The following is a 21,551-nucleotide window of genomic DNA, read 5'->3' on the forward strand; positions in this document are numbered from 1 at the left end:
ACATGGTGTTCTGCCATCCTGGAAAGAAAAGATCTGGTTATAGTTACTAACTGATACCCATCTTTTAATATTTTTGTTGTATTCCTGGATTTTCTCTTTTTTAAAAAAAAGACAAGAAAAAAGCTGTGCGTGAGCATTTAGCTTACTTAACCCGATGTCTTTTCAACGTCTTTTCTTTTGTACTAGCTTAGTTAGCTTCATTTCATGTTGAGTAAGAAGAATAACTGTTAGTTAAGAACATACATTTGCACTGAATCAGCACTCCTTGCATTGCTTGTTTATTTTCTAAATGGACAAACGCCCTGCTATGTTGTGTTTGTGTGCATGGCTTGAGTTCACTTTACTTTAGTTACACAACATTTCAGACACCACCTAATTTTCTCGTCCCTATCTCTATTAATTTGCTTAACTTAAACACCACTTCTGATTTTGTTGGCTTGTTAGAGAAAGATATAGCATTACTTTTGTGTTACTGCCTTCCTACTTAAAAATACTCATACTCATTTTACAATAGTAGAGTTATTTAATGTTATAACTATTCTTATTATAACATATTTACTTTAATTCTCCTGCCTGTACTATCACAGTAGTCCAAGATTCCATTAACATTTTATCCCTGCCTGTTCCCAGCCACTAGGTGGTGGTGTATAGTTTTTTTTTTCTTATCTCTTTACAACTTGTATATCTAGCCTTCTCCTTAAAACTTAAGACATTTGGATTATTGCTGCAGTGGTTTCTGAGTTCTGTACCTTGAATCCATGCATCTATACTTTTTACTGTTATGATCATCTTAGTCACAGGTTGTTCTATTCAGGCCCTATATTTTCCTGTGGATTTTAATAAGCTAATTGAAAGTGTATTTACAGATAATAATTAATTTTGTCTGACATAGTGCTAGCCTTCTAGAATGGCTGTATTTATTTAGTGTGTTATTTTGATGCTTTTCTCTATTTTTCCTCACACTCTGTTCTCTCTCTACCTCTCATACCTATCCCTCCTTCCAATCCCTCCTATCCCTACCTATTTTGTGCCTCCCCCCCACTTTACCCTCATCTCTTGTGCTTCTTAATTTTGCATAGGCATTGGATCTCTCATTTGTAAATACCCAAACTACTGTATCACAAGTTAACCTACATCTTTTTCTTTTATTAGGTTAAGCAGCCTTTCATCCCCCTCAGCATATTGTGGCTCCAGGCTCCCACATAAGCTCCTACAAGCAATAAGATGCCAGTGCCTCTCTTACTGCTCCCATCTACTGGATGCTTGAATCTTTTTTCTGGACCCTGCTTCCTTGTATGGTTTATGCATGTGTCTGGGAAATTATCTTCTGCCCAACTGTACATTTATCTATCTCATTCTTTTTGTATTGTGCCATAGTACATCACCTTGCCGCTCCTATCCCAATTCTGTCTCTTAACTGTCTTCTCAGTTTACGTAGTCTATATTGTCCTATCTACCCTCCTTTGCTTCCTTTCTAGCCTTCTAATATCATTTTCTTTCTCCCTCCTCTAACAATCATTTCCCTCTTTCTCCATCTCTCCCTTTACTGGTTCTATCTCTACTTACACTTCACTATTACTTGTACACCCTCTAAAACAACCACTTACATTTTTCTCTCTCCCACCCTAATTCCTCTACTGGCATTTTTCAGCCATATTTCATCCACCTTTAGCTTCTTTGCTACACTGCCTTCTCCTCCTTAATTCCTCTCCTCTCCTTACCTTGCTGATTGTTTTTCTTTTCTTGGAAGCAGAACTGGGAAAGGGGGCCTTCCTGCTACGTCCGTCCTTTGCTTCACTCTGGCTCACTCTGCTCCCCTACACTACCCCCATTCCCACTCGTCCCTACTTTCATTACACTTATACCCTTCTAATCACTCCACTCCCATCCTTCAGCCAATCAACCCCTTACTGTTTCTAACCACTCCCCCCCTCTCTTAACTAGTCTCACTCCTCTCTATCTCCCTTTCCCTTCCTGTGCTTTTAGTTCATCACTCCCTGTTTCACTCTCTCTCACCAAAAATGTCTCCCATTAGATACCAAATTCTCACCCTAATCCCGCTTTCCTTAATCTTATTAACTCTACTCAACACCAAACAACTACACCCTTTCTCCCTACCTCTGGATTCATACTCCTCACTCCATTTTCCATGCAACCCACTCAACACCTTCTCGGATATTAGCCCTAGCCTTTTCACCTTTATCCCATTCAGCATGCCAAAACCCACCTTTTCTCTTCAAGCTACACCCTCCCTTGTTCACAAAACTCCCTCTTCTACTCCCTTCACTTCCTTCTCTCTAAACTATCTTAACTTAATTTATCAGTTCTCTCATATCTTTTCCATTTTCTCCTGCTCAGGAGACATCCACCCAATCCAGGCCCTACCTTCTCCTAGAACGAATCAAACCCTAACCTATCTACTTCCTCCAAATCTCTCCACTTAACTACTCTCAGTCTCCAAAGCATCTGTAATAAAACTTCAGAGCTGCAGGCCTGGCTTTCCCAAAACAAAACAGATATCCTGGCAGCCACTGAAACATGGCTAAAACTCCCCATTCAGGACTCAGAGCTTCTTCCACCAAACTTTGGTATTATTAGATCTGACCGTCAAAAGAAAAAAGGAGGTGGTGTGGCCCTGATCTATCCAAACTCCCTCTGTATTACCCCGTACAAAGACCAGATCTCACTGTTCCATAATGTTGAGATATTGATCTCTTTTCTTGAAATTAATCACTCAAAAAAACTTTCTATCGTTTGTCCTATACATCCCTCCCAGAAACAACATCCCACCTTTAGAAAGCATTTTATCTTGGATGTCCTTCACTATAAAGAATGAAACAATTATCCTCGGGGACATGAATATAGATTGGTCCTCGATCTCCTCCAATCAGTCCCTCACTTGTATAAACCTGTTTCATTTCACCCAACTTACTAATACTCATACTAGGTGCAAAACCAAAACCAATGTTGGATCCATCCTAGACTGGATTTTAGTCTCAAATACCTCCAAATGTATAACATTGGTAACAATGTCCAACTCCATTAGTGGCCATCTCCCCACATATGCTATCCAAGCATGGCCAGCAATCCCTAAACCCCACACTATCAAATTAGTCCAAACTCTTTCCAAATTTGATCCTAACTCCTTCAACAGTATTCTGAATAGCACTGACTGGAATATCCTTAAGACTCTCTGCCTGGATGATGCTTTACTGTACTTCAATAATTCCTTTCAAAATATTTATAGTCTAGCCCCTGCAAGAACTAGAAGAACCAAAACTAATAATGCCCCCTGGCTAACAAACTTTACAAAACAAATCATGACTGACAGGGACAAAGCATGGAAAGCATATCTGAAATCTAAAAATACATCTGATCTTATTCATTAGAGACAGCTCCGCAACCTAGCTACGAAACTCATCTCTAAAGATAAGCAGCATCATTTCTGGAACTACCAAAGTACCAGAAAAACTAATCCAAAAGCTTTCTGGTCTTCTTTCAATAACCTGCTCAACCCTGGCACTAAACCAAACCCCTGCCCATACCATGATAAACCACCAGAACAAATTGCAAGTCTCTTTAATTCTTACTTTATTGACACTATCACCAACATTACCTCTACCTTTTCTCATCCTCTCCCCAACACCAACACTACCTCCTTAGCATCATCCTCTCACCATCACTCTCCAATCACTGACACTCACTCTCCAAATTGCATACATCTGTCTCCTGTTCCACTTTTTACACTCTCTCCTATCCCTACCCACCAGATAAAAAAAAACACTTCTAAAACTAAAGTCATGCTCTAATGCTTCTGACAATATCTCTGCCAAATTTCTCAAAATAGCAGCAGACTCAATGGTCTACCCCATCAGCATCTTGACTAATAGATCTATTCAGGAATCTTATGTCCCTGGTCTCTGGAAACAAGCTATTATAATACCTCTTCATAAAGGCAGTCTTTCAGCTGACATCTCCAACTTCTGACCCATAGCACGTCTTTCCCCTAGCTCAAAAATTCAAGAAAAGTGTGTTCAAAAGCAACTTCTAGACTACCTTCTAAAATATAATCTTCAATTTCTTAATCAGCATGGTTTCTGCCCAGGGAAAAGCACATCCACTGCATTATTTTCATTCTTAGACACTGTCAGCAAAGCTTGTGACTCTGGTAACATTGTCTCAGCTCTTTTCCTGGACTTATCTAAAGCTTTTGATACTATCTCTCACTCTGTCCTTCTCTCTCCACTCTCTAGTATTGGCTTATCCCCTCAGCATCTTAACTGGTTCAAAAGCTCTCTCTCAAACCGAAATCATCCTACCAAATGGCAACACTCCATTTCCCCTTACATCCATAACCCTACTGGTGTTCCCCAAGGTTCAGTTTTAGGCCCAATTCTGTTTAACATTTTCACTAATAATCTCCACCAGGCTTTTCAGCAAGCCTCTCTAGTCCAGTATGCAGATGATTCCAAATTAGTCTGCACTGTCCAGAAGTCAACCACCCTAAAACAAATAACCCAAGCTGCTTTAATCACTGTAGCAACTTGGCTTTATAATAAGCACCTCTTTCTTAATCCCCAAAAAATGAAACTTATGATCTTCATTCCCAAGATAAAGTCAACTATTAACTTAGCCGACTTTGAAATTCTCTCACTTAACTCTACTAAAATTGAGTTAGTTACCCAGACTAAACTATTAGTGGTAATCACAGATGGAAATCTCAAATTCAATCATCACATTCAAAGTAACATAAGCAAAATCCATAAGAAACTGGGGCTACTATACAGACATAGCAAATTCCTCTCCCTCCTTTCTAAACAAGCACTAGCTCTTTCAACCTTCTACCCTCACTTATCTATGGTGCCCCTATTAAGTAATCTGCAGTCCTCCTTAATGAAAAAATTAGAAACATGCTATAATAAGATTGATAAATTTGCTTCTAATAGTTGCCACACCACACACTATTGTCTTTCAATCAAGCAACTACAATGGCTCGAACTTCCCCAGTACATTCTCCTCCTCCAGCTCTCAATCTCTCAGACTTGTATATAAACCTCATGACTGTCCAGCACTCAGCTCCCTCCTTACCCTTTATACCACATCTCATTCCCTACGCTCTAAAAACCAATACCTTCTCCAAGTACACAAACCCAAACTACCTGCAGGTCAATTCTTGTACTCCTGGACAATCTCCAGAATTTGGAATAACCTTCAAGCATCTTTATGCCTTCAACCAAGACTTTCTAGCTTCAAACACGCACTGCCTAGTCACTTCTCTTCCATGTGGATCTGTAGCTGCTCATTTTCCTCCTCAGCTATTATTTAAACTCAATCCTCCAGTTTTTCCATGTAGACATATTAGATTTCTTTATTTAATCCTAATATATAATATGAAAGACGTTTGTTGTGCAAGTAACTTTTTGTATCTTCTGTAATTTTAATTTCTTTATCCAAAAAGATGCCAGAAATCCAAGTAACACGACTCCACAGCCACCAGGAACAAAAAAACAAAAGCTGATGTAGAATGCGAAAATCCTTTATTCAAGTAGGTCCAAGAAGAAATAAACACAAGCGCTTTCGCTCAGGGTAATCCTGAGCTTTTTCAAGTGAGTACAAAAGCATTTGCTGAAGCCAAGCCTTTTTATATAACCATGGGTAACACATTAATTGAAAACAAGTGTTGTCAATCAGTTGTTAGGTTCCTTAAAGGGGCTTTGCATTAATTAAAACATGAGATAAAAACTTATATTGTTAAAAAATATATATATATTTAACAGCTGGATTATGAATATATAATTACAAAACATTAAAAACGCTGTTTCAAATATAATAGAATCAAAATTAAAATAGTTTAAAATACTGCTGTTGGAAACGTTGGAAATCCATAAGTTTTGATGAACCTGGGAGATAAAATTCTGTTAGAAGTGTGAGGGAGCATTTTATTTAATGTTGGTTTGTAATAGGAATCTTGGTTCTTTTTCATAGTTCACATCAAAAAAGGCACCCTAGGACCAAGTGTCAGGTTGTCAAACCAAAGAAAAAAAGAGCGTGGGAGTTAAGGAAAAGGAAACTAGTGAATCTTGGGTCCCTAAGTCATGTGTTCTGATAAAATGCGCAAGTGCCAAGTGGTAGTAAAAGAAGGGCATAGTGTATGTAAACGTGGGACAACAAAACTAATTGGTTAGGATGGAATAACTATAATCGTGCCCTTCTAAGCTTTAATACGGGTTTAATGCTAATAGTCCCGTTCAATCCAGGTGGTCTCCCTGCATCTAGCCTTAATTGCCATATTAGCTCATGGTACTCGAGGGTGGATTCCCAGTCACCACCCCTAAGATCCGGTTCCACTTGTTCTAAAACAAAGAATTTGATGATACTACCCAGACAAAGAAGGGAATGCTTAAAAAAAGCATTGGTTTCTATCCGTTTAGCCATGTCATATAAGTGTTCGTAGATCCGTCTCCTGAATTCTCTTTCAGTCTTCCCCACGTAGAAACTCGAACACGTGGTACAAATACCCAGGTATACCACCCCTTTGCTTCCACAAGAGTAGGAACCAGTTGGTTTCGTCCTAAACCTCCTGGATGGAATGTACACGGATTCGACGTTCATTAAAGCATGGCATTGACTACAAGAGCCACATTTGTTAGTGCCCTTCTTAGATTGTGTCACCTTCTTTTTGTTATCTGGTTTCCTTTCAAAAATTTCTTTGAAGTTAATGCCTCTTTTTCTAACGAAACTAGGTCTGGGGGGTAAAAGGTCCTTGAAATCTTCATAAAGGGCTAGAACCGGCCAGTAGTTTCTGACGGTTTCCTCCATTTCTTTGGAACTAGATGAATAGGTGTATATAAAACTGTTTGTAGGGTGGTTGGATACTCTGGAAGTTGGTGGGATTGCCAACTCTGGTCCTTTTCCCAAAATAGGTGTGTATAAGGTTTTCCCCAATACTTTGATCTCATCAACTAAACCCGTAAACATTTCTAGGGGATATCCTCTTTCCAGGAATAAGGCTCGCAAGGTTTTAACTTCAAACTCAAAGTCCTCATCAGTGCTACAGATTCTACTCGCTCTTATGACTTGCCCTTTAATGATTCCCCTTTTCTGATATAAGGGATGTGCACTATCAAAGTGTAACAATGAGTTAGAAAAGGTGGGTTTGCGGTATAATTTAGAATGGAAAGTATTCTGGTTAAAATCCTTGAACAAGGTAATGTCCAAGTAATGGAGCTCCTGAGGGCTAGCAGTGTATGTGAATTGTAGAAAACCAGTCGAGGTGTTGATGTATTGGAAGAATTCTTTGAACTCACATTCTGAGCCTCCCCAGAGGATGCAAATGTCATCCAGGTAGCGTCTGTAAAAAAGGATGTGTTGCTGCCAGGGGGGTATCAAGACAAACGTGTGTTCCCATTTATGCAACACCATGTTAGCATAAAATGAGGCACACGATGCCCCCATGGCGACCCCTTTACGTTGCCTGAACAGTTCGCCATTGAAAAAAATAAAGTTTTTCATCAGGACCATCTCCATCAACTCTGTTAGTAAATTTGTAAGCTTATTGTTGAGGCTGGTTTCATTACTGAGAAATTCTGTAAACCACTCTAGACCTTCTTGGTGAGGAATGCTCGAAAACAGGTCCTTAATGTCTATGGTGATCATGATCAAATCAGGCGAAAAACAGGAAACAGGAATATCACGAAGAAAGTGCCAGGAGTCCTTGCAAACATGGCTAAGAAGGGGCATAAAAGCTGTGGTTAAGTGATCGATGAATTTTCCAATGGGCTCAGTGACACCTCCCGCACCTGATACTATAGGTCTGAAACTTAAAGGATAAGTTCCCTTGTGGATTTTGGGAATCCCGAACATGACCGGTATCCTGGGTTTTTCTACATGCAAATAATTATACACCCTCTCATTTATTGCTTGCTGCAATAAGAGATCTTTAAGATAGTAGCTGATCTGAGCAAAAGCAATGTTGACTTCATTTCGGGATACCGTGTCGTATTGTTCGTTGTCCTGGATGTGTTCTTCATATTCACTAGTAAACATGAGCACTACCCCTCCACCCTTGTCCGGCTTCATAATCCTGACGTTCTCATTTTTGAGGTAATTGATGAATTCAGTTTCTTGCATAGATAAGTTACATCCAGAAAAAGACTGTTTGTCTTTAGATAATTTTCTAAACTCGTTTTCAACCAGCTTTTCAAAAAAGAGAATAATTGGGTGGAGAGGGGGGTTAATTAAACTACTGCGTGTTAACCCTGTGTCATCAATTTTTTGCCCCTTAAAGATTTGAGTAAGGTTCAGACTTCTAGTAAAAAGTTTCAATTCTACAAGTGCTTGAGTCAAGTTCATTGGTTTGTGAGGAACAAACTGTAAGCCCCGGGTGAAAACATCAAATGTACATTCTTCCAGATCTAAATCTGTGTAGTTGTATGTTGTAAAGTTATCTTTGTTTAGTTTAGTACAGTTCCCTTCTAGTACTGCTATGTTGTTAGTGATTGTGTAAGGGTCAGGGTTAAAATTAAAATTAAAAACAACATCCTTTGCAAATCTAAAATCTTCAGTAGTGTGGATGTCATTCAATGCCTGGGGATCCATGTCCTGGGTACTTGTTTCTGCCCCCAAACCCCGGTCCTGCCGGGGTTCCGCTGAAAATCCTGGTTAGTTAGCCCTTCTACCTTTTCCGCTAACCTCTCACTTCTCCTTAATGGTTCCTCTGTTTCCCCTTGAGTGTCATCACCCCTATCAATGATAGCAGTGTTGGTGTTATTAAAAGAAACCCCCCTATTGTATTGGTTGGGGGCTGGGTATGCTACCCCATCCCTATACTCTAGTAGATCTCTTTCCAATTTCCTTAACTTCCTATTGAGTATTTTGTCACAGAATAAATCAACATTATTAAATAAATTGTCATATTCCAGCTTAAAAGCATTAAAATCAACATCATTAGTTAATTTATTGTTTAACATATCCAAATCATTTAAAAGTGCTTGTGCCTTGACCTGGTATTCACAAATCATTAAGTTGAGCATTTCAAGCCCAGCTTTATCAAAAATATCACATAATTTGTTGTAGTAACTTGTTCCCTGTTGCATATGGTTAGGGAATTTAAAAAAGCGTAAGCCTTTAGGGATACGTTTTACCCTAACACATTCATTTAAATAGTCAATTTCCAGCTGTGTGCTTCTTAAAGCATATAGTTTATCTTTGAAAACATCCATGTCCTGTTCAAAATTAGAGATATTGTGAGAATTAACAGTACCTTTGCTGAATGTGAAATGTTGGTCAGCCCATTTCGAAAAAACCACATCCTTGTTTTTGTTTTCCTTCCTGACAGCATTTAATCCATTTGTTTTAGAGCGTGCACCCATGTCCACTCTATTCAGCGTGCCTAGACATTGACTGTTATTGGCATGAGGTAGCCCGACGTTTAGTAACTCGTGGGGAGGTGAAATTGTGTCTTTAGCACTTTCCGATTCCCTTAAAACTGAAAGCACATTGTCCGTTGATTTGGGTGTGTGTAGCTGGTTGCAGGCAGTGTTCGGTGAACCCGCCTCTGTTGATTTCAGCAAGTTCGTTATTTCCTTCAGTGCAACCAAGACTTGGTTGAACTCGGCGCGACTAACAGGCATATCCTTTACATTACCCTGCAAAAGTTCAGGAGTAACTGCAGGGTTGAAGCTTTCTTGTTCCGTAGCCATGGCAAAGAAACAGCAATGAAGATCCAAAAAGATGCCAGAAATCCAAGTAACACGACTCCACAGCCACCAGGAACAAAAAAACAAAGCTGATGTAGAATGTGAAAATCCTTTATTCAAGTAGGTCCAAGAAGAAATAAACACAAACGCTGTTTCAAATATAATAGAATCAAAATTAAAATAGTTTAAAATACTGCTGTTGGAAACGTTGGAAATCCATAAGTTTTGATGAACCTGGGAGATAAAATTCTGTTAGAAGTGTGAGGGAGCATTTTATTTAATGTTGGTTTGTAATAGGAATCTTGGCTCTTTTCATAGTTCACATCAAAAAAGGCACCCTAGGACCAAGTGTCACGTTGTCAAACCAAAGAAAAAAAGAGCGTGGGAGTTAAGGGAAAGGAAACTAGTGAATCTTGGGTCCCTAAGTCATGTGTTCTGATAAAATGCGCAAGTGCCAAGAGGTAGTAAAAGAAGGGCATAGTGTATGTAAACGTGGGACAACAAAACTAATTGGTTGGGATGGACCACGTGTTCGAGTTTCTACGTGGGGAAGACTGAAAAAGAATTCAGGAGATGGATCTACGAACACTTATATGACATGGCTAAACAGAAAGAAACCAATGCTTTTTTTAAGCATTCCCTTCTTTGTCCGGGTAGTATCATCAAATTCTTTGTTTTAGAACAAGTGGAACCGGATCTCAGGGGTGGTGACTGGGAATCCACCCTCGAGTACCGTGAGCTAGTAAGGCAATTAAAGCTAGACACAGGGAGACCACCTGGATTGAACGGGACTATTAGCATTAAACCCGTATTAAAGCTTAGAAGGGCACGATTATAGTTATTCCATCCTAACCAATTAGTTTTGTTTGCATTATTTTGGACTGACTGTTAATTTTTATAGTGGATTTTATGCCAGCAGTATATCATACAAAAAGGACAGATTTATTAGCTGTTGCTTGTTTCTTGTTGCTTGCAGAATCTGAAGAAGGCCTTAAAAGGCTGAAAACACTCATCCAGGATTTTAACTTTTAATTTTTTATAGTGTTTTAACAATAAACTAGCTCTGTGGTGGCATCTTGTCTTTTTGATTTACTCTGTTGAAGATCGAGCCACCTCTGGAATTTGTTTTATAGTTATTTTACATTAGGAAGGTCTGTGGTCACACTCTTGTCGCATTACTGTCTAAACAGATTTTTTTAACTATTAGAACATCTTGTTTGCTCATAGGTGAGTGCTGCCCATCAAGTTCCTTGTCTTATTGACCAATTCAATATTTAAATTTCCCTCACACCTCTCTACTAGATCAGTAGCCATGGACATGCAGTTCTCAACTCTCTCTGTGGCCAATATAGTTGAGATGGGTATTTTGCTGCATTGTAGTAACTGCCTCATGTACACTGACAACCCACGTATTTTTAATAAAACAGATAAAGTATGCAGGAGGTGTAAAAACAGTTTAATGTGGAAGGCAAAACTCTCTCATACAACCAAAACTAATCCTATAGAGGTTATCAGTGACTTTTGCACCACACATACTCCACAGGGTAAAAACCCTTCACATAAAACAACTTATGCTGAGGCATTCACAGGTAACTTTCGTACAAGATCAAGACCTCCTTCACAGTATAATCAAAGAAAGGGTCCTCAGCCATCACGTAAACATTACGCTAAAACACCATCTACATCTACAACACCATCCACATCTACATATAGTAACACTGTACCAATGCCTCTACTACTAAGCCCTTATGGAAAATCAATACACAGACAAATTTCCTGGTCATTGGTGATTCTATAGTGAGGTACACCAATGTCCCCCTCACCAGTCTGAGTAAAGAAAGAGTCACAGTTAGCTGTCTTTCCGGAACTAGGATCCCTGAAGTCACACTGGTATTCAGAGCATTAAACCACAGATACTAGTATGACTCTGTCACACTTCATGTTGGTGTTAATTACCTGAGATGTACCTCCCTTGACTATATGAAGTGAGACATGATCAAGCTCACTGACTCTGTTAGCATACTACCTTCTCCAAGGATGTTGCCATGTTACCAACTGAAAATGACTGATTTTAACAACTGTCTTAGCTTCTGGTGTCAATCCAAGGAGGTACAATATCTAACTGCCTGGAAGGGCATGTTTGGCAGACCATGCTGTTTTGCCAAGTATGGTCATCCATAAAAAGTAGATGAGAAAAATTTTAAAAAGTCTGCTTTCTGGGAGCCAAACTGTAACCAAGACTTAATCTGTTAAATAAACAGTTTAGTGGATTAAGGGCAAGACAAAACAACAGAGGTGACAAAAGATCACTATGGAATATTCCCCTTTGAATTTTTATTCCTGGGATAATAATTTGTCCTTTGTCATGACTTAATTGCAGAGTGATTTACATCACTGTTTTCTGGTCACTGTAATGTAAGTGATCAGTGTAGGCTTTATCTTATACCTCTGCAAGGACTCATTTATCCATGAATGTGGGTTAATGTGGGTTTGCATATATCCCATGTTGCCTCTGATACAGAGCGAGTTGTGACCACTCAAATTAAGAATATGACAAATTCAAAAGACAAATCACCCTGGTGGAATCACTATAACATTCTATTTTATAACAAAAGAAAAACATTTTGGCCAAGTGTAGGAGGAATAAAACCGTACATACTAAAAGCACCCTGACCAGTATAAACAGGCAACTAAGAGGTTTAATTAATACTTCAAAAGGTAAATTTGAAGAAAAAATAGCTTCTCAGGCAAAGTACAGCCACAAAGCTTTCTACAGCTACATCTGTAACCTCAGGGAAATACACAACAATGCACAGAACTTATTGTAAATGGCATCACCCACACTAAACTTGAGGCCATTTCTAACCTTTTGGCTGACAGGTTCAGCTAAAATTTCTCTACTCCACTCCTCCTAACAGTCCAAAGAAAATACTGAATACCACAATCCCCCCCCAACCATTACTAGGGAACAGGCCATCAATGCACTTTCCAGGGCCAAAACCACTGCATTGATAGGCCTTGATAACATCCCAGGATGTTTAATAAATAGCATGAAACATGACCTCTTTGGTCCAGTTGAATCACTTTTCAGCTGTGGCCTTCAGTCAAGTTTTGTGCCCAAGGAATGGAAGATGGCTACAGTCATTCCCCTGCACAAAGGAGGTCCAAACACTGATCTGGGTAACTACAGGCCCATAAGTCTTACCAGCCTCATATGTAAAGCCATGGAAAGAATCATCATGGGCATGAGAAATGAGGACACAGGTAACCTGAAAATGCTGGTCCCATCACAGTTCAGCTTTATTAAAGGACGATCATGCCTATTAAATCTGGTGGACTTTTTTGAGTGTGTCACCATAGTACTGGATGAAGGAAATACTGTGCACATACCTTACCTTTACCTGGATAAGGCTTTTGATACAATACCCCACTCAGACACTTTAGACAAGCTCACTAATTTAAGTATAAACCCTTTTATCAACCGCTGGAGAGCTAACTGGCTGATAGGACCCAGGAAGTCAAAATAGCTGAGGTCATCTCCACCTGGAGACCAGTCATTAGTGGAGTCCCCCCAGCACTCAGTACTGAGTCTTTTCCTTCCTGGCATATATTTCTCTGAAATGGAAGCAAATGCTGAAGGTTTATAGCTGACTAAATTTGGAGATGATTACAAGCTGGTGGTTATCATCAACTACCCTGCAGACCCTAGCATTCTTGAAGGAGGTCAATCTCTGATTAACAAATGGTGCCAAAGCCATGGTCTTAAACTCAGTGCTAAGAAATGCATAACTGTACCCTTTGGGAAGTCAACCATCCCAGCTAATTACCATACTGATAATACACCCCTAACAGTCAACCCAGTGGTCAGGGATCTGGGTATGCACACAGACAGTAGCTTAACTTTCGACCACTGTATGGTCACAGTGGTGAGGAAATCCTTCAATGTTGCACAACTTATAAGTAAGGGCATGCATCTAGGTCCAAAGAAGTCATTATCACACTGTCCTCTGCCCTTAGCAGACCAGTCAAAGAGTACAATGCTCCCTTTGGTATGTACCTGACTAGGCATACTCAGCAACTAGACTGACCTCAGATGTTCCTTACAGAAAGGATACAAGGCATAACAAACCTGCCTTATTCCGACTGCCTTAAAGCCCTTTCCTTATACTCAATCTTCTATAGATTGTTGAGGGGTGATATATGCCTGGCTTACAAGGCATCCACAAATCCCTCAATTATGAATCTCCTACATATTCACAAAACAAAGAGTACCAGAAATACAAGGTCTAGGGACCTGAATTTTGTCTGTGACTTAAACAGAACATGCTGGAGAGAAAGATATGAGTCCCAGAGACTGCCCCTCCTATGAAACAGGCTTCCTATTCATGTGAAGCTGAGCTTGTCTATTACCCAGTTTACGTTCAACCTAGACCAGTGGATGGGGAATAGAACATTTGCACTGGGCCTGGCACCCATGTCTCATAGTGGCAGAGTTAGCTTATATGTGACTGGGCCTCAATGTCCTATTTGGATACAGGACATATTTATTCTTTTGGGAAACCTGGCTAGGCTTAGAAAGGCATCCTGGCTCATTAGCCTAGTACCAATCTATGAATCTTTGAATATCATATGCATGTAAGTTCCTTTCTAAAGCACTTCAGTACTTCTTGAACAGTATCAAAGGATCTAGAGTCATGATATAACTGACTACATTTCAGTGGTTGCACATAATAAGGTGCAAGATAACATAACAAGCCTACATTTGCTACAAAAGATGATTGAGATCATGGTATCTGCATACTGATACCAGCATAACATTTTTCACTCCAGTATGATATAATGCTTAGAAATTACTATTGCAATCACGATTGCAAAAGATCAAAAGGCACCTGTGCCATTTGGTGCAAAAGGGCAGATCAAAAACAGTTTATTTTTTGCAGGAGACAAGCCCCTCTGCACCTCGTGAACTTTTATGTTCCAACTCCAATGTGATAAAACTCCTCAAAAAGAGTGCATTGTGTTCATGAGCAATCACTGTTGTCACTCCAGTAAGAAAGAGCAAGTGATTTCTAAGTAACCACATACAAGGTTTGATAGGGCAGCCATTTTTTTCTAAACACGTGGCAAGCAAACCTGACATCCAAATCAAGATGGCTCTGTTGACCTTCCCATAATACTGTGAATAAAGTCTCAGTGCACAATGGCACTCAGGCTGCTTTCATTCTGCTGGGGTCCTTTTCAAATCAAATGTACATAATTCCATGCCAGTACCCTTTTGCCTAACTTCTTTCTTTTTCTCAGTGGATCAACCTATCTACAGACACTGTGCCCCAAAACTGGAAAGACTAAGTAGCATGCACATTCCTGTCTGTTCTAGAGCTTTCCAGGCCTTCAAGCAATGTTGCAAACAGGTGGTTTCTGGGTGGTGACAGAGCAATATTGGCCAGAGTGACCTTGATTCCTGCTACTTTTAGTAGCCATTGACCACCACTCCCAGACATCTCTAGCAATCTGGAACCTTCTTGGTATTGTATCCATGATTCATTTTGCATTAAAGTCCTGGAAGCTGACAGGCAGATTCTGTTGAAAGAAATGTATCACATAGTAGTAGTAACTTGTAATATCCCAGTACATTTCTCACTGGCTAAACTAAATATACAGCATCATTTGATATAATCCTTAGAAGGTAAAACCAGCTCCTGGACAGTTAACACAATATAGGGTGACTTGCCTCTATCTCGTGTCATGTAGTGATACACATGTATATGTATAGCTATCTATTTATAAATATAAAATATATATATATATATATATATATATATATATATATATATATATATATATATATATATATAGATAGATATTGAAATTTAAATGTTTGACACCCATATGGCCAACACCATATGACCGAACATTTGAAAGGCTGACAAATGATAGCGGAGATCCCACTACAGTGTGGAACTGGGAGATTCCTTTTCCTGCACTGTAGTGTGATCTCAGAGTGAGAATATTTAAGTAGCGGGGGATGTGGGGGGTGCAGGGGGACTTGACCAACACTGTTTTTAGTAGTTTGCACTACTATTTCAGGTTGTCGGCGTTTCAAACTGTCGGCCATATGGTTGTCGGCATTTTGAAATGTCGGCAATCTGAAGTAGACCCATATATACACACACACACACACACACACACACACACACACACACACACACACACACACACACACACACACACACAAATCCCTATCATATTATTGAATGCTCACATGATCGCACAGCAAAATATAGAGCCAGGAAGCTCAAACACCTGAAATATGGAATAGAATAGAATGTGTATTGTGTGAGAAATTTCCTGATTTCTGTTAGAAATTATCCTCTGAGGTAACCCTCCCTTCTTAGGGGCATGGTATGATCGTATAGGAGATAATGCAAAGCAATGAGGTATTAGGACCCCCCCCCCCAAAACACACAAAATGGTATAGTATTTTCCGTTATATAAAATTCCATTATTTGAATATATGTTTTGTGTATGTATGTATGTATTGATGGTTGTTGTAGTAAAAGGAGGCCTAAGGTAATCAAAACTGATGTATCATAATATCAGAAGTCATAATTCTGAAGGACCGACATGCACCAATTAACACACTTATTTACGTTATCTGTATGCAATGCCATTTTTTGTTTCTGTGATTATTGCTGTAAAAGAATGTTAAGGTATCCCACTGCAATAATGGTACACCTGAAATCCCTGTATAAGCTGATGGAAACCACTCAAATGACTACAGAAAGTCCATCACAATGGTAGCATGTATTTAGCAAAAGCTGATGCAAATGACTCATTTCATATGCTACTCTTGAAATTGTCTTTTCCTCTTGTAAATTTAGCTCCAGGCATTATTATACACACCCGCCATTTTGTTGCTTAAGATTTTTCAATTCCAAATATTCAGAGAGAACATAGAGATGATGCACTGATTAAGAATGGAACATATAGTTTTAATGTTAATAGAGCGGCTTTGGTGTATTTTTATTGATAATGATTGAGAGATCAGGTTGCATATACAGAGTTAAAGTTCGCAATTATAAACAAACATTTTAGGGAAGTTCTTTGCATCTTATGTTTTTTAAAACTGCAATATAAATAAAGCTGACAATGACATGACTCTTTTGCAAAGACTCACATGTTTCTTTGTCCTCCTTTTCTTCATAGTCGCATACATCTTCTCCCATTTCATTGCGAGCAGTGCATCTGTAAATCCCTGTCTTCATGTTCATGGGATTAGTAATATTCAGGATACCAGTTCTGTTATCTAAATAACAAAAAGAAAAAAAAAATGAAGTTTAAAGCAACTGCCAGGATATGAAATAAAGGAAGGTGTATTTTCTTATATCTACCATACCAAGAACTAATTTCATGGATGGATGCCATTCACGGTTTTACACATTTTGTATAAATCATCTTAAAAATCTTCACATTTAACATTTGTTTGAGGATCCATTTAAAACAACTCTAGTTTTGCTCTTAACAATATTCACATTTTTATATTTGTTTGAGGATGTAGTTAAACCAAATCTAGCTTTGCTTTTACTTCTGTAGGTCTTCCTGTGAGGCTATTTTGGTATCTAAAGTTTGAGTATGAAACAAAGTTTGTTAGTCATGTAAATTGTTGTAGTTTTGTTGTCATAATGACACAATGGCAAGTTACATGGACTTCTAAGTACTACCCAAGTAATACACAGAATAGAAAAGATGTAGAAATATTCCTATGTCACCAAAAGTGAACCCTATTAGACAAGGTTTCCTTGAGGATATCAGATGTTCGAGCTCAAAGCATGAACAAAAAAAAAGCACACATAATGATGGCATATTGGTGTACAAACTAAAACTCCTGGCGCAAGAAAATGTAAATGTTACATTCTAGCATTTTTATAAAAAATAGTAATTGAGATACTATTATCCAGAAAGCAAAAAGAAATCAAACGAATTTGCTCTTAAATACAAGCAGTTGAGAATTGGCTTTATTTTGCTATACATATCTGCAGAAGACAGTATCAAGTTCTAGAGACTACACATCCAAAAGTAAATGAGTGTCCATGAGCGAGTACCAAGAAAGCTGGCCAGCATAGTATGCAGTCTGTGCTGTCTTATCTGTGTCATGATCGATGGCCACAGGAACTAGGTGTGTACTCTTTGCAGGATCAAAATCAGTAAATAATTAAATAAAACAGAGGAAATGGCAATTGCCTTTAAGTGTGTGAAATGAATATGCAGACACTTGTTCCCATGCTACACTTTAAGAAGTCCGTTCACTTCTTGTAATATGATTCACAGACGCTTGAAAGAAAGAAATGCCCAGGACAGAGCTTGGTAACAACAATATTAACCAAAAAGTAATTGACCCCTGGAACTGTTTTTCAGATTCAGTGATTCTGGACCCTACCAACAACAATCTCAGTAGAGCAGAGCTTGGAGTGGACCAAATTTCAACATGCTTTGAGGACCTGCTTCATAAGTGACTCTAACTTTACTGGTGGAATAAATTTTTATTACCATCAGTTATGTGAGACAGTTACCTATAACCACTGGCTACATGGGTACATGTGTGCATATCATGTTCTTATATAAGTAAATGGAATTCCATTCTCAAGATAAATTAACTTCAAAAATGAAAATTTACATAGCTAGGTACCACTAAACGACAAAGATTGGTAGATAACACTGACAACTTTATCCATTTATAAAACATCTACCAAGTTATATTGGATCGCTTTAAATTAAACCAAGAATTTTTTTTGCATGGTAAGAACTTTTAATTTTAAAGTTTATCCAATAGAACTATGAAGGTCGGCTGCTGTGGTCCAGCGGTTAGCATTGCCACCTCACAGTAAGAGGTTCTCCGGTTTGATCCTTGGCTGGTGTGCCTACTGTGTGGAGTCTGCATGTCCTCCCTGTGATCACGTGGGTTTCCTCTGGGTGCTGCGGTTTCTTCCCACATCCAAAAAACATGGTGTAGGTTGATTGGACACTCTAAAATTGGCCCTAGGCATGAGTGTGTGCATGTGTGTGTGTCTTCTGTGGAAGGTCGGACACCGGGCTGGCAGCTCAACACCGTAAAACTACTCTGCCCATCATGAGTGGACAAGGTGATCCGCTGTGGCGACCCATAACCGGGAAAAGCCGAAAGAAGATCCAACAGAATTATGAAGCAATAATACCCTAACTTTCAGCAATGCATTTCTGTTCTGTGCTGTATAAACAAACAGGAAGATACATAATTAAAATAAACAGCTAGTACTACAGGCTGTATTTCTAGGAGCAGTAGAATACTGTTATAAACATAACTTTTTGTAACTTTCACTAGTTAAAAGGATATCATATCTGATTCTATGGCTCATCATCCTATTTGTTAAACTGCAGAACCAGTTGCATTTAGCCTTCTTTAGGGGGTCATGTTTCAGTATTATAGACAAAGGCTCTGTTGGTACAGCTGTTGCTAAATCTAGTCCCACTTTTCTTAATTGATTTTGTACTTTCCTCTCCTTGCACTCCTTCTGTAATTCTACAGGTTAGTATTGTACACTTTTGTTTATGCTTTCCTGGTTATAGATACATACAGCCACCTTTTTATTACTGCCATCTGTGTTGTTTCATGTGTTTATGAAATACCAGTGACTTCTTTTTCAGTATTAGGTAAAGTTGTTAGTGTTTTTGGTGGGCTTTATGAATGTTATTCTACATATTTGGTGCATGTTTAGTGGTCTGCCTTGTCTCTAGAGCAGGCAGCTTTCTAACTCAATATCCTTTTGATTTTGCATAGTCATTCCAGTGGTGAAGAGGAATGGAGCCCTGACCAAGACTCAGTTGATCTTGGTTTGAGTTGTGGTCCAAACAATGTAGCAGTTGATGGTACTAGGATGGAAAAGGAGTGGACTCTAAAGGACTCTCCCATCCTGGGGAAGAAAGAGGACTGCTCATCTTATGGGTGCATCTCATTATATTATCCTGTGCTGGAGACTGGGTCTTGCAGGTCACCCTTTGGAGTCACAACCAATGTGTGGGAAGGATTAGAGGTATATGAAAAAAATCACAATCTGCCTAGCATGTGGACCCGCCATCATACATCTCTCACTATTTCACTAGTAAATGGCTATGGACAGGGAGAAGGAGAATGAATGAGTCAATAGAGAAGAGGGACAGACTTGATGGTCAGTTGGGGATGATCAGAAATAAAATGCAAAAAGTTCTTTTGACTCTGTATTCATAAATATTACTTGTTAGATATCATTTTCACTCATACATAATCACTGCATTCTTGGATGTTATCTTGCATGACCAAAACTTGGGAGATATGTATGTCTTAGAGTCTTTCAGGCAGTGGTTGACACCCTCATGATGTTGTGTCATTTAGAACTGGTAAAATCCTCAACTCTGTCCCAGAAATATTCCTCAACAACTCAAAGAGATGGAACCCTGATATTGCCTGACAGACCCCTTTCAAATTGCAAACTTGATCATTTGAGGGGATGGCCCCTGCTGATATGCCCCAAAACAGAAACTGGAAAGTGAATTGTGTGTGTGTGTGTGTGTGTGTGTGTGTGTGTGTGTGTGTGTGTGTGTGTGTGTGTGTGTGTGTGTGTGTGTGTGTGAAAGTAATAACAGGAAGACAGACAGATGCTCAGTGGGTCACACACAGTAATATGATGGATCACAGAGTGCAGTTGTACGCTCTCATTCCTGGAATAATGCTCTTTTTTCTCATCCAAGTTCATGATCCCTTCCATAAAAAATTTCTCATGTCTATATGATACAATCTTCCCAACTTTTACCTTCCCTTTTAAAAAAGAATGATGGGAGGTTAGCAGTAAAGGTAAGGGCTCCCTGAAAGCTGAAAAAATCCACTCCTCATCTCTATTAGAGTATTTCAAGGAACACAGAATTTGTCAGAATATAAAGAATATGTGGTCCAAGTAGACTTATCAACTTCCCTAACTACTGAAGTAGTTGCAGCTACTACTTGTGCAATACTTTATTTCTGTCAAGCAGTACAGCTTGCCCAGAGTCCAGGATGAAGACATAGCTATAAGCACATTCTATTTAACTTTTATAAATCAGTTTATCTGACATTTTCAACAAAGAAATAATTTGTGAAACCAGGATTGCTATTGGGAAGTAATGCTAATCAAAATCATGAAATTTAGAAAAGTTTGAACTTAGTTCTGAACAATGTTGAAGGAGTAATTACAATAACATGTTTATGAAGAAAGATCACCTGTCACTGGGGGAACAGCACAAGAATAACATTCTTAGACTAATCTTTTAAAGTACCTCGGCATCAAGATACTTTTAAATTACCTAGCCCATAGGCAGGTTTAATTGTTAAACAAATATGTAATAGTATGTTTTGAAGTAAATGTCACTTTCTTAGAAAAATCATTTAGATGCAATATTAAAGCATAAAATGTAAGAAAGCATGTTAAACTTGATTTGACTTGTGAACATTTGACCTTGTATCCATGTTAACTACAACCATTTCTCAAATCATAGAGGTATTACAATCATAAATTAAAAATAAAAAAACAGCAAATTAATTTTACAGAGGCAAATTCATATTTTATACTGACATAAATCAATAGCAATTGTTCAGTCATATAGGAAATAATACACATATTCAAATATACTCCAAATTACATTTTCAAGTGAGCATAAAATAGACCCATAGTAGATCCATTTACTGTAGAATCTTCTGAAACAATTCACTTAAAAGTACACCGTAGAAAATGCAACTTACATTTGTTTTTAGTTAACCAATTGTCATCATGTATCATTAAAGTTTAAAATTGCCGAATATTGAAATAA

At 38.6% G+C, this 21,551-nt stretch overlaps 1 protein-coding gene across 1 annotated transcript in view; it reads right to left on the reverse strand.

Moving 5' to 3' along the window:
* LOC122789772 (V-set and immunoglobulin domain-containing protein 1-like) overlaps nt 1-21,551 on the reverse strand; it is a 282,372-nt gene that overhangs the window by 89,012 nt on the left and 171,809 nt on the right. The window contains exon 5 of the mRNA XM_044057211.1: nt 16,876-17,004. Coding sequence (XP_043913146.1) covers nt 16,876-17,004 — 129 coding nt within the window. The remainder of the gene's footprint in view (nt 1-16,875; nt 17,005-21,551) is intronic.

This window comes from Protopterus annectens, chromosome 15.part0 (genome assembly GCF_019279795.1).
Source record: "Protopterus annectens isolate FY-2018-M chromosome 15.part0, PAN1.0, whole genome shotgun sequence".
NCBI classification, from domain to species: Eukaryota; Metazoa; Chordata; order Ceratodontiformes; family Protopteridae; genus Protopterus; species Protopterus annectens.